General features: G+C 42.0%; 1 protein-coding gene across 1 annotated transcript; it reads left to right on the top strand.

Moving 5' to 3' along the window:
- Window positions 1–664: 664 nt before the first annotated feature.
- On the top strand, window positions 665–11,979 carry LOC311032989 (very long chain fatty acid elongase 6-like). Its single transcript, XM_084040116.1, has 4 exons — window positions 665–957; window positions 5,347–5,478; window positions 5,667–5,818; window positions 6,882–11,979. The coding sequence occupies exons 1-4, from the start codon at window positions 863–865 to the stop codon at window positions 7,310–7,312; spliced, it is 810 nt and encodes a 269-aa protein (XP_083896242.1). The 5' UTR covers window positions 665–862; the 3' UTR covers window positions 7,313–11,979.
- The last annotated feature ends 1,876 nt before the right edge of the window (window positions 11,980–13,855 follow it).

Below are 13,855 nucleotides of genomic sequence, written 5' to 3'. Positions count from 1 at the left end.
AAAATCCCAAGTACTCCGAAAAAAAGCTATGATCATAATCGTTTCATGTGCCAACACTGTTGGTTAATGAAGGAAAGTGATCTTGTTTTAACTATGAATAATGGGTGAACTGCGGGCTTTATATTATGCTATCACTGATGGTATTGTATGATGTTGTTTGTATTGTGTTTTTTTTAAGTGCTTTCTGTTTTGTTTTGTTTTTATTTTGACTGTAAGAAAAATTGCCACTTCGATGAAAGTTAAAGTCATTAGTTGCAACTTATGCAGTACCTTCTGGTGTTGGCCTGTGCATACGATTTTTTCACAGATTACAATCACAACATTTTAAAATATTTTTCAACATCATTTGACATACATGACTATCTATCCCAAGCGAAATAACATTTCAACACAACGTAGAAAACTGTGAATAGAAATTATATATACAGTTCTAAAAAAACATCTTATTTTCTTGTATCTGAACCCATAAAAATACTCCAAAATCTACAGAGTATCAATGTGCCCTGACCTCAAGCAGAGGCCTCCATTGTAAAAGGATGTCACTCATTTGCTGCGTCATAGCTTCGACGCGGTTTTTATTTTGAAATCCCAAACCGGAATAGCATCGTTTCGTTTTAGCTAGCCTAGCGGCAGTGAGGAAAGTGAGAGGCGGTGGGGGGGAAGTACATTTACTGGGTGCCGCATCCTCCCGTCTCACCGGACCCCAACCGGTGATAAACCAGTTTACAACAGCCGGATACGATAAAGCACCAGCAGTGGGACTGTACCCCCTCCCCTGCGAGTAAGACCGGTTCGGCGCGATCACGTTTATTGACGCGCCTCCAAAAAATCCTCCAGAAAACTTATTTTAAGCGGAAAGAAAATGAACGCGACCGAGCTCAATTCCTCGCCGAAGGAGTACGATTTCGAGCGGCGTTTCGATGAACAACGAGCCCTGGAATGGATGCAGGAACACTGGTATGTACACGGGGGGGCGTTAGCTTAGCAGGAATGCTAACAAATATATGATATAAAAAATGTCGGCTTGGTCCTCCTCCCCTCCGAACAGACTGGTGGGGGGGCTCCGTCTGCACCTCGTGTCCTTTTTCAAACCGGCCGCATCTCCCTACCTTAACGTGATTTGATTTTGTACGTTTTACTGTCGCATCCGAAGCTAAAACACAACTAAATGGAATGAGGTATAGTTATCTTAATAATCCCATTTTAACAGACTTAAATGTCAAACGTCCTTGAAGCTCATCACCCTGCCTGCCGTAGACTATAAGGTCAGGCCGGGTCCGAATTAAAACAGCTGCAGGCTCGAATCACAGCTCAAATAAAACCGCCATTGTCCTATAAAATATGTTGTACTGCAAGAGGGAAACCTAGGCGGACCGCATTTTTTACGTCTTCACTTCCACGAGAGTGAAACCATCTTCAGCTGAGTAAGCTGTCAAATGAGGCTGCATCTTCGTGCAACTTGACTTCATGCATCAAGCTCATCCTGCAGAATGTAGTCGTTAAAGGACCACATCAGCGTTACTATATCGGCCACCTAGTGTAAATAATGCTTTATTTTGTATATATTGTGAGATTGTTTGTTTGGTGTTGTCCACATTCAATAAACGTTACATAATGTACCTGAAAATGTTTGTCAAGTTTAGTTAGGGTTGTTACATCCCCCTCCTAGCTCAAATTCCAGTAAGAAATCCAGTTCGAGGGAACTATTTTTCCAGGCGTAGTTATATTCTTGGGTCTGTTGTGATTGACTGCTCAGAGAAAGTTGCACCTCAAGCTTTTGAAAGTTTCAGGCTCGTTCTGATACGACAGTCGCTTCATAAATTAATAATTTTCAACTTCTCCCAGTTAGCTTCCTCATATTCATACTGGGAGTGTTGGGAAGTTGTTCTCTGACCAGTATCTTCTTCTCTACACTAAACTGTCGATCGTAAACCAGCGTAACCCAGTCATCCTGGCTGAACTTGTCCGTGACCGGATTGCACAAAGCATGTTGTATATGTTATGGCATAAGTTACCATGGAGACTTATCCTGTGGAGCTAGCCTGCTCCAGGCTAACAGCCAGGATATATCAATCTTATCTGTATCTCAGTAACTTCGTTGGGAAACCAACATGTTCATTGCAGTTATTCCACTGCTCGTTACATATTACCATCCAGTGGAGTAGCCTGCTGTCATTATTTAAACACTGTGACTATTATTTTACATTAATTCAGACTTTATTCAGACATTTTAGTTAATTCTAGAGCGTCATAGTCACAGTTATAATTATGTTCACATGAAGCTGTTCATATTGTTCAGTTTAAGACGGACTGGTCCGATAACCAGACTGTGAGCCCCCCTCTGGTTCATTTAGCCACAGTACTTCTTTTTACGGAGGTACTTGACCTCCACAAACTGAGCACATCAAAAGCTTGTGCTCAGTTTGTGAAAAGTACGCAGCACGCGTTGTCATCATGGTGAATTTGGGATTGCATCAGTGAATCAGTGATGGATCTCGGGGTCTAGTTGAGAAAGCCGTGTGCATGCACTTTCCAGGATTAGTTGCACCTGGCTTGACGTAGTCGCAGTTCCTCATCCTGGTTTCGCCTTTGTGCAACCGATAAAACCAGGCTACTCTCACTAGGGTACGTTGAACCCAGCTAGTCAGTTTATCCTGGCTATTGAAATTCTGCTTTTGTGCAATAGCCTTCTGGTTACAAAGTCCAATCAGAGACAGCAAACTTTTGACCAATAGGATGCAGCCAAGGGAACATGTGTTTCAATGTGCAAATCTGACTGGCTTTTAATGGTGCCACAGTCCAAATGTATATAATTAAAATTTCTCCCCAAAACATTTAGCCTAACAAATACTAACTAGTGTTCAAAAGACAGCATAATAATAATATTATATAATCATATTCAGAATATCAATAAGTATACCGGTAGATGCAAATAACACATAAATAATAAAAAACGGTATTAATCATGTTCAGGCGTTTTGTTAAACAGGTAGCAGACTCCAGAGAGAAAACGCAGGTATAACTGTCCTTGGTCCTTGCACGGTTTCCTCTTGGTCTTTGTCACCTTTAACGCCTGATGAGATTTTGAAAGACATTTGAAAGAAATAACCATCAACTCAATCGAGAATAAATCGATTGTAAGTTTAACCTTTTTAAATATATATCACAATATACTGACGGCTTTGGGCAGGTTTTCCCCGACTCGACATGTTTGGACTGGGAACTGCTGGGTTATTCCGTGTCATTTCATCAAATGCCTCCCACCTGACCATCTCAGAATGTCCTGAAAAAATTCAAGTACAAAGACACACTTGTTAATAGGACAAATCCAAAATATTAGGTCTCTACTCTCAATAGTTTTCTCATGAAACATCATTGAATGAAGGGTAGTTTAGACAGTTTTTGGCATCATACTCTGAAAAGCCATTTTTAAACAGCAATATAAGCATAGAGACAAACCGTTATTCAATATCAAACTTTGGAGACTTTTGTACTGTAATGTAAAATCTTTATGCTCAAATTAAGATTATTTGATTTGGTTGTGTAATTTATATACTTAAAGTATGACAAAATGTACAGTCTTCAATATTATGCTATGTTTGTTCATGGTTCAAGACATTAAAAGCTGCTTTCAGCATGTTTAACTCACATTCAAGGACGTATTGCCTCTGTAACTACAACTGTGCTACATTTTAATGTTTTCGTAAGGCTAAATTTATCAGTAGCATTTAGTCACATGTAAGTCTTTGGTAAATGGTAAAAAACACAATTGAATTGCCCTCCTGTGATGTTTACAAGTAGGCTGTTAGGACATGCAGTACCAAAACCGGCCACAGAAACCCCACCAATATCAGGATTTTAAAAAATCACTGCGACAAAATGAGGCAAAACTCCCTCCTGATTTTTTAATATATGATTTTAACAAGAATATGATCTTTCAAAAAAAAGGAAGTTTGGACCTGATACGTGTTGTCAGTTTTTTGGAATATGACTCTGAAGTTGGGCAAAGATGTGTTTACTTCCGTATTTGAGCCTTAATATCTGTGAAACTAATCATCTAAGAGAAACCATATTTTGTAGAATGTTTAAGCTAACACCAGAGATAGAGGCAGAAGTGATAGAAGTCTTTTATCTGCAAAGCTCAGCCATCCTTCAAATGTACTACTTTATTTCAACAAGCCACATTTTAAGTACCTACCATACTAGGTTATCATTGAGCTACACCCCCGATATTCCAAGTCTGGAGGCTACAATGGAGATATACACTGTAGAAATTTTGAAGGCCACAGGTGAGATAGTTTTCCAGATATTGCTGTTTAAAAATGGCTTTTCAGAGCATGATGCCAAAAACTGTCTAAACTACCCTTCATTCAATGATGTTTCATGAGAAAACTATTGACAGTAGAGACCTAATATTTTGGATTTGTCCTATTAACAAGTGTGTCTTTGTACTTGAATTTTTTCAGGACATTCTGAGATGGTCAGGTGGGAAGATTTTCAAAATTTGATGAAATGACACGGAATGACCCAGCTACTAAAACCCCCCTGTAGCATTAACTGGGTCAAGCAGCATCTACTCGGCCTAATATGTATTGTGCCAATCTGGATTAGTCATCTGGTGTATTCCCAAACCACCTCAGACACACGCACAGCACCACAGAGAATATCATGCAGATTTAAAAAAATTAAATAAAATCAGGTTCTCATTCCTACAGCAGCTTCACGGTGAACACAATCTTATTCTTCACCATTCCCACGCTTGAGCTTGTTCTGTTTGAATGATGTCGATCACAGTTATGTGGGTTGTTGATGAGTCAGGTGGGAGCAGAGGCTGGTTAAAATGGCCTCATCTCTCAGTCAGTGTGTCAACAACTAATCTGTTAATCCTTTGCTATGATTATACATCTGGATGAGTATAAGGCTGAAGGCTGGGTTTTATAAAAACCAAGCCGTTTTTAATTTATAGTGTGGAGGAACATGTGCATCCTGTCACGTGTTTACAAGGTTAGCAGATAGTTGCGTCATGTCATGAATTCGTCCCGGACGGTGCTTCATCCGTGTAATAATGCTTCCACAGTTGCTCGTAGCAACGGCATCTGTTGTAAACACCAACTTGTAAAGGCGTTTAATCAATGTTAAATACAACTCCATTTATTATCTATGCCAGCCGTTCACTATACGTCAGCTCCTATGAGCAACGATGGATTAATTCGGCCGAGTGTCACCAGTGAACGCGGTCACTTGTTAAACTGAAACACCTTCACTTCTGTTGCCAACGGGCTTCCACGTATTTTTGATGATGCCGGTTGGAGAAGGGTCTATCACGGTGCGTTTTCTCATCCACAGGAGCAAAGCATTCATGTTCTGTGGCCTGTATGCTGCGCTCGTATTCGGCGGTCAGCACTTCATGAGGGAACGGCCGAAGCTGAACCTGCGACGCCCGTTGGTGCTGTGGTCACTCAGCCTCGCCATCTTCAGGTGAGTCGCAGTCCAGACTGCTGCAGCGCTCCACTCACTGAATGGTTTCTGTTGTAGCCGATAGACAGGAAATGTAAGTGTGATTCATTCATGCAGGGATGTTAGCTTTTCAGTGGTGCATCTCCAATAAAATGAGGTTTGTGTTGTTTGTTTGTGATTTCAACACTGACTTGTGGTTCTCTGTGCAGTATCATCGGAGCCCTGCGGACTGGAGTGTACATGCTGCACATCCTCACCACCAGCGGCTTCAGACAGTCGGTGTGTGACAACAGTTTCTACAGCGCCCCCGTCAGCAAATTTTGGGCCTACGCCTTCGTCCTCAGCAAGGCCCCCGAGCTGGGTGAGGCTCCTCTAACTCTCTGTTTGATGTGTCAGGAGCCGCTGAAGTGTGAGGTGATGTGTGTTGTAGGTCAACAGACCCGCAGATGTCAACAGATCAATGTCAAACAGGTTCCAATAACCCAGAAGTAGAAATGATACTTTATAGGGAGGTCTACTTTTCAACAACGTCTAACCAGATTTGAATCTGCATGTTTAGAAGTTTCCTGACCGGCACATCTCCAAATCAATGCTACCTGGGAGTAGAGATGGGACGATATAGGATTATAAAGATCGTGACTAAAACAAATATCCAAACAAAATCACAATTGGTCGAATCTGAATTTATGTTATGTTATTGGGATAAGAGTGAATATCGTCACGAGTGACTTGGAAAAGCTTTCTAGCTCTGTCATGGTAGTGAAGTGAATATGACATTTTCATATATTTCCATCATGCCTACCCAGGAATTTAGCGTGACATTTACCAGGTTATCTATAAAAACGTTTCCTAAATGATTAGAGAAGATTAGCTTTCCTTTCATCGACGGACACAAACTTTATCCTTCAGTGACCAAATAGTTTCAGTCTCCTTGCAGCACTTAAACTTTCCAGTAAATTGATCAGCAAACCATTATCTTCGGAGCTGCTCCTCTGGACAGCGTCGCTGTCTCTCTGGGAAACGGAGGCAGATTGCTGAGATGGCAAGAAAATCCCATTAGTGGATGATTGATATGTACAGTGTTTCCTTCAGCTGCAGACAGGAAGATCATCTTCATCAGCATGTTTAAGACCTGTACGTTGTTTATCTCAGGTCCTAACAGCCCGTCTGATCACGTGACTGCTCATGTTTTCTTGCAGACTTCTTTCTAGCAAGAAAGTGTTATTTATGTGTGCTCATAGTGCAGTATACACCTTTTTAACATAGACAAACATTTGTGCTGGACATATGTTTTTAGAGAGAGATGACTCTGTTCTTCTTAAAAACGAACCAGTTAATTGCTGGTTGAAGGTGTCCGGCTACAGAAACTGCCATCCCATGTTAAAGTACTGAGGTTTCTTGTGTGTGCTGGCTTCCTGTCTCAGGGGACACGGTGTTCATCGTCCTGCGGAAGCAGCGCCTCATCTTCCTGCACTGGTACCACCACATCACCGTGCTGCTCTACTCCTGGTACTCCTACAAGGACCAGGTGGCGGGCGGCGGCTGGTTCATGACCATGAACTACGTGGTCCACTCGCTCATGTACACCTACTACGCGGCACGGGCCGCCGGCCTGCGGGTGCCCCGGCCCTGCGCCATGATCATCACGGCCACCCAGATCCTACAGATGGTGATGGGCCTGGCGGTCCTGGGTCTGGTGTACCACTGGATGCACGAGGTGCACTGTCCGTCGTACATGGACAACATCGCATGGGGCTTCCTCATGTACCTCAGCTACTTGGTCCTCTTTGCCTTGTTCTTCTACAACACCTACCTCAGAGGCTCCTCCGGGGCCAAAGGGTCCAAGGCCGAGTAGCCCTGTTGAAGTGTGCCATAGGTGGGACCGCCAAGGGGCCGTTAACCTGCTGCTCGGTCCTCCTCATCCTCACTTGACTTTTTATCGGCATTCGTAGCTCGACGCGGCGATACATCCGTGGATTTAAAGGCACAGTGTGTAGCGTTTAGGGGGCTCCATCAGCAGAACTTGAATATAACATACATAACTATGTTTTCATTAATCTATGTAATATATAATCACCTGAAGCTAAGAATGGCTAGCTTAAAATGAGCCTTTCATGAGTCCGCCCTGTTGCACCGCCACGTTTCCACAGCAACCCAGAAGGACCAACCAAACGCTGACTCTGGTGAGGACCTTTCACCACTGTAGTTCTCGCAACGTGAGCCGCTGTGCCGCCGTCCGACTACCGTTTTTTTCGTTTGCACTCTGCGGCTCACGTTACCGCATTTTAGAAAGGGTTGTGATCTGCAACCTCACCACTAGATGCCACCAAATCCTACACACTGTGCCTTTAAGAAGGAGGATGGAGGAATAACACGTTCGACTAACATAGTTCTCACTTCATTTACATTATTGCCTCGGTGACATCGTGGCCAGTATCCAAAAAACAAAAACCCGAACAGCCATATGAGGGCGAAATGTTTATATGTTGTATTGAAAAAGTGATCATCCTTGATGTATATACATGAAGCTCTGATGTAGAAAAAATCTTATGGATTTAAAAAAGGAATAGTTTAATAGTTGTTGGGAAATGTTCTTTGCTTCCTTTCTGGGATGAGAAGATTAATATCAGTGCTACTTGGAGTCGGTTTGTGTTTAGCTTCGCATAAAGTCTAGAAACCAGTTCTAAAAGTGGAAAACACGGCAACACCTCGAAAAGATCTTAAATATTTAAAGATTATTTTTTTTATGGCTGGAGTGCCATGCAAGCCTTTTTTTATTGTTTTTTAATGCAGAGAGAGACAGTGTGGAAAGGGGAGATAGAGGGGGAAGACATGCGCGAAAGAGATTGCCGGGCCGGGAGTCGAACCACTGATCTCCGCGCCGAGGCTGAGCGCCACCGACCGCCAAGATCTTAAATATTTGATATATTTGTGAGTCCGTACGGCCAAATCCTGAACCACAGAGACCAGGATGAGGGTTTGAGACTAATGGTGTCCCATCGTTGATGGAATTATCCCCCATAATGTGACCTTGTGAGCAACAAATCTGCACTTACATGAGACGTTAGCGGCCGGCGGGCGACGCAGTCCTGCTCGGCTAAACGACGGAGCTAACGGAGGTTTCACGAGTTGACTCGATTCAATATCTTGTGATATTTCGTTTTTGGTGATAAACTTGAGGCGGATTAATCATAAACTCACAAGCACCAGTGTGCAAAATCGTGGTACGGACTACTTCATTTTTGTTTGCACAAAGCACTTAAGTCCCCAAAAACCCCAAATTGTCTCCTTAACTGTGTTTAAATTAAACAACCAAGGGACAACATGTTAGTTAACGAGCTTTAAAAGTGCCACGCTAGCCGTTTCCCCCCCTCCGCCTCTAGTCTTTATGCTAAGCTAAGCTAACCTCATCCTAGACTCCAGAGCTTTATCGATCAGAAAGAGAGCAAATAAGTTAAAAACTCTTCCTTTTAAATAATTGTGTTTTAGACCCAAAGGGAACAAAGACCACACACACACACACACACACACACACACTAACCGCACAGCATTGTAATAACTAGGTCTTCTAAGGTTTCTCTTAATCACACAGTCTTTTCTTCTAGTTCGTGCTTGGTGACGCTAACAAAAACACACTCGTCGTTTCCAAACAAAAGAAGCGGCGGCGGTTGAACACGTCCGTCACGTCTGTTGTCAACACACGAGCACCACCGTGTCAGACGATACGATCTGAAAGCATTCCTCGGCTGACGGCCGTCCCAGAGCCGGCTGGGTGGGTACGATGTTGTTTGGAGCTGAAGTCCTCCTTCCCGTCCGTCCTTCTGTTCCTTAAAAAGGAGGGAAAAAATATAGAAATCATGTTTACATGCATCACATTTTGCCTTCTTCATCTCACCCGATAACGAAGCCCCGCCCTTGTCTGTCTGTCGTTGTGACTTCCACTCCCACAGACACACCTTTAATCACCTGTCTGCACCTACTGTACTTCTACTGTAGTACAAGTACTGCATGTACCTCTGCTATACAAGACCTTTGACCTGTCGGTGGCATCGACAGCGAGGTCGTCTGCAGTATTGTGTCAGTCATTATTACATCAGAGGGTAGCAAATGTTTGAGTTTATAGTTCCTCTCCCCGTGTTACATTGAAAGCAAATAGTTATTGTACATTTATAAAAGTCAATTTGTGTTACGTTAATTATTGTGGCATTGGAAGCATCATTTTTATTTGCCCGGTTTTTATATCTCAAAGTATGTTTTCTATTACAGGAATACTTCACCCACAGAACGACCGTTTTACGTCCGTTATTCGCCTCGTGTCGCCTTGAATTCTCGTAAACGCAGAATCAAAAAGCCCAGAGGCTCGATGAATCAGAAGAAAAAACGTTTACAAACTCAACTCGAGCAGAATAATCCGAGTCGTGTTCATCCAGATGGAAAAGGTTCGCTACTTTACAAACGGACACATACAAATGCTTAAAAACCTCAATATTTATTTTGTGTTTTAAATAGAAAAGAATGAGACTCGGATTATTCTGCAAGAGATGTCCTTTTCATATATTTTAGCTTTTTTTTTCACCGAGAAAAAGTCATTTTGGTGAAGTATTCCTTTAACCAAAACATATTTAAAGATAAAAAAGATTTAAATAAAAATGATGCTTCCAATCTAAATAAGAGTCCATCACACGAAATACCTTTTGAGTTTATAAATCCTACGTACAATAACTTAATCTCACTGATAAATGGATCGGTCGTGATACTCATAGTTACGTAGCTATTCACCTTTTTCAACACAAAGAAGTTGGGTGTGGGCTTGTTCTCTACGCCCCGAAACTGTGAAACTAAACATTCAACCAGGAAGCCATCGCTTCATTTGAAGGATCTTTAGAGGCTCCGATTCTGTATTTTAATGGGAGAAAAAAAACCGAAATTGTAACGTAGTTTTACATAACAGGAAGTATTTTGTCCCGTATTAAACCCTCATATGTATCATGGTAACCACTGGTGTAAAGATTTACATTTTTCTTTTCCAAATATTGTGTGGAAAGTCACGTTTTAATGTGCACACACACATCCAAGTGTTTTTCCTTGTGTGCATCTGTGTGTAATCTAGATGATTTGAAAACCACTGACCCGACATACTGTAAAGGTGGACTTATAACGGAGCTTCGTGTTACACTCGCTGAACTACTGGGAGGGAAAGCCAACATGACCGCGTGGTTATTGTAAATAATAAGAATGTATTTATTTTCCTAGCGTTCTCCAGCAGCCCTGAAAAACATCTGGTGGACGTGTTTTTATCAGGACGTTGCTTCCTTTTGTTCACGTTTCCATCCAGATGTGTTTCCATCTGAACTCACCGACGCCGGCCTCTTAAAAGTTCAGACCCGTAATGACGGTAATGCTTCACGTTGGAAGGAGGGTGTTTAATTAGTGATGGTCTCTGTTTTCCCTCCATGTTTCCTGTGTTTTTATGAACTTATGAAGCCGATTGTTCCGCCGTCATGTTTAACCACTAAATGTCTGTTTGCTGCTGTGGAGGAGCCGACGTTTACGTGCCGCGAGGATTTCATGTTTAGAAGTTTTCTAGCTGGAACCTCGAACTCGACACTTCGTACAACCGCCTGTTATTCGACCACGCGGCGTCTGACCGCCATGTTGTACCGGTTATTCAGCAGCCTGTTGGACCCTCGAAGGTTTTTTACACATGTCTTCTGTCTGCCTGGACAAATTAAACATGCAAATGCTTAATTATTCCTGGTAGAAAGACAAAATAACCGTTTTGATGTCGCAAGCTGCGACTGGATAACAGGAAGGGAAACATCCTGCATTGTTTCTATGAAGGCTAGCGTAGCGAACCCCGTGTGACAGAATCACGGTGGCTATAGGTGCGGGACGATGTGAAGAGTTCACGTCACGATTATTTCCAATAATCAGCAAAATATGCTTAAAACTCTTAAAATGGCACTTAAAAATCCTGGTATCCCTGAACATTTTTGATATTTAATTTCGTCACAGAAAAAATACTTAAATAAGATGATCGTGAATCATAAGCTCTCCTTGGATAAATGAAGGATAAATAAATACATTTTTAAAAAATGTATTTATTAAGCTTTTTCAAGTCACTCGAGTAGCACGATTACTTATTGTTTTGTTTTTAATCGTTATCGTGATGAAGTCCGACACCGTCCCGTCTAGCCGAGACCATGAATGCAGCGCTGCGTGGCCTGAAGTCCACCAGCTGGTCTGGTCTAGAAGGAACCAGGTGAAGACCGTCTGGAGGGTTTCGTAACGTTGGTAATGACTCCTGGTCAGGACTCGTAACACTTTTAAACTTGAAATGTATTTTCGGGTCACTCGTGTGCCAAACGACGCTTCCGTTGTCTTTCGTTCCGTCGGATCAGTGTGTCGTGTCGGTCCGCGCTTTACAGGTTTTTATTGTCAACCGCAAACAACGAAGAATTACAAAAATACTGTTCAAGGGCTTTTTGATGTTGAAGTGTTGTTTCAATAAAAACATTACAATACTGGTTTTAAAAAAGTCTGTTTATTGTTTCACAGGAAGGAAACGCTTCATCCAAGTCTTAAAGGGTCTTAAAAGTAAAGTAAAAATAAGAAGCGTGTTCCTTTAAGCTCTTTAGAATATGTTGACAGAAGGAAATTATTAGTAACTGATTTACAATCGTCAATTTCAGATTATCATTTAACAAATTGTTGATCAAAACTAAGTTTAACAGAGTATTTTGAAATTGGATTTTAATCCAAAAACTCTAAGAAATACAAATATATTTTTTGTATCTTTTACCATATATTGCTTGGTGTACGATATGTAGGCAGGGATATGAAGTGTTTCCTAGAATTCTAACCCTCAGTGTTCACATTAAAACACAGCACATTGTTGCCTCACGTTTACTCGTGCAAGTTTGACCCCAGGGTCATTTGTGTTCACATCACTCGTGGTAGACAGAGAGGAGGCGGGGCTTCCCTCCACGTAGACAACAAGCAGGTTTCATCCATCACGGCTGAAATCACCACTATTGCTGCTTTGTACTTGTTGAAGTCCCAGATCCACACAAACACCAAACACCGTCCTGTCTGAGTTCATGACATCATCCAGAGGTGCTTGCTGGATTTCACCAAACTGGATTCTCTGGATCTAGCGAGACACACTGCTGCAGCTGTGTGCGGCGGCAGCAGTGGAGGCTTTGAAGCGACCCCAAGGATCCAGTCCAGGATTAGGGTCACGACTGTAGCTCATATTTTATAATCACTGCTGATGGACCAGAGACTGAAACATGAAAACAGCAGAGGTGGAATGTAACCAAGTACATTAACTTGTACTTGAGTGACTAGTTTAACCTGTGGGTCCCGTCCTTTTTCTATCTCTGATTCACGATTAGGCACGGCTCCGTACCGGCTCAAAATGCCTCGGGGGGAAAAGGGGCGTCAGTGAAACTCACGTGCAGGGCCCCTCCGGAGCAGCACGAGCCTCCAGGTTTGATGACTTCAAGCCTGCAGCGCCCCCGTGTGGCGGAAACCGGCTGTCACGTTTCCACCAGTTTAAAAAAGCCGCGTTTGCTGGAAGCAGCTGTGGGAATCTCTGCGGAGCGACGTCCGCGAGGACCCACGTGACGTTGCTTTCACGTACCGTGGGGAATAAGAGAACCCGGACCGAACAGACGCCAATTAACGAGCAGAAACAGCTTAAATCATAAGATGTGTCTCTCGTTAATATGTTTTTGTGTTTATATTTTACATTTAAAGTGTGTTGTGTGTGTCAGAAACGAAACTGAAGAACAAACGTTTGTTGTTTTTTGCTTCAGATATAAACTGACTGGATTTTTCATGTTTCTGCACGTTTCTGATTTATTTAAATACAAATGTCAAACTTTGGTGTTAATATTATAATCTGTGAGATTGCAATACTGTGTGAATAAACTATCATAGAATAGGTAGAAGTACTTATTTCAATTTGATGCTACTTTTTTAACTAATCTTTCATAACATCAGAGGGAAACATTGTAATGTTTACTCCATTATATTTATCTTTAGTGAATATTAAACCCATTTCTTGGCGAGTTTCCCCTCTAAACCTCCTTTATTCATTTAAGAGGAAAATACATTCAATACAAAACAAAGATGAGATAAAAGTCCACATAAAAACAAAGGAAACAAGTGTGTGTGGCTGAACCTTTCCTTTCTTTCCTCAATATCATCTTCATCATCATCATCTCCATCATACTTTCCTGGAAAGTGGGAAAACACGAGATTCAACACAACAGTGAAGCGGTTGTGAAATGTGTTTCCAGGAACTAGACGGGGAACAAAATGATCAAGTCAAAATGAGCTCATATAAGTAATAAAAACATGAACCCCGGTGGGATCAGAGCTTTACTCTGAC

This window comes from Eutrigla gurnardus (genome assembly GCF_963514095.1).
Source record: "Eutrigla gurnardus genome assembly, chromosome: 22".
In the NCBI taxonomy this organism is placed as follows: domain Eukaryota; kingdom Metazoa; phylum Chordata; class Actinopteri; order Perciformes; family Triglidae; genus Eutrigla; species Eutrigla gurnardus.
This window is presented reverse-complemented; position numbering and strand designations above follow the sequence as displayed.

Bases quoted from the DNA above. Each gene is read 5' to 3' on its own strand.
- LOC311032989 (XM_084040116.1), top strand. From the start codon at position 863: ATGAACGCGACCGAGCTCAATTCCTCGCCGAAGGAGTACGATTTCGAG. The intron at 5,479-5,666 runs GTGAGTCGCAGT...TTCTCTGTGCAG, and splicing joins CTCAGCCTCGCCATCTTCAG to TATCATCGGAGCCCTGCGGA. The intron at 5,819-6,881 runs GTGAGGCTCCTC...TTCCTGTCTCAG, and splicing joins CAGCAAGGCCCCCGAGCTGG to GGGACACGGTGTTCATCGTC.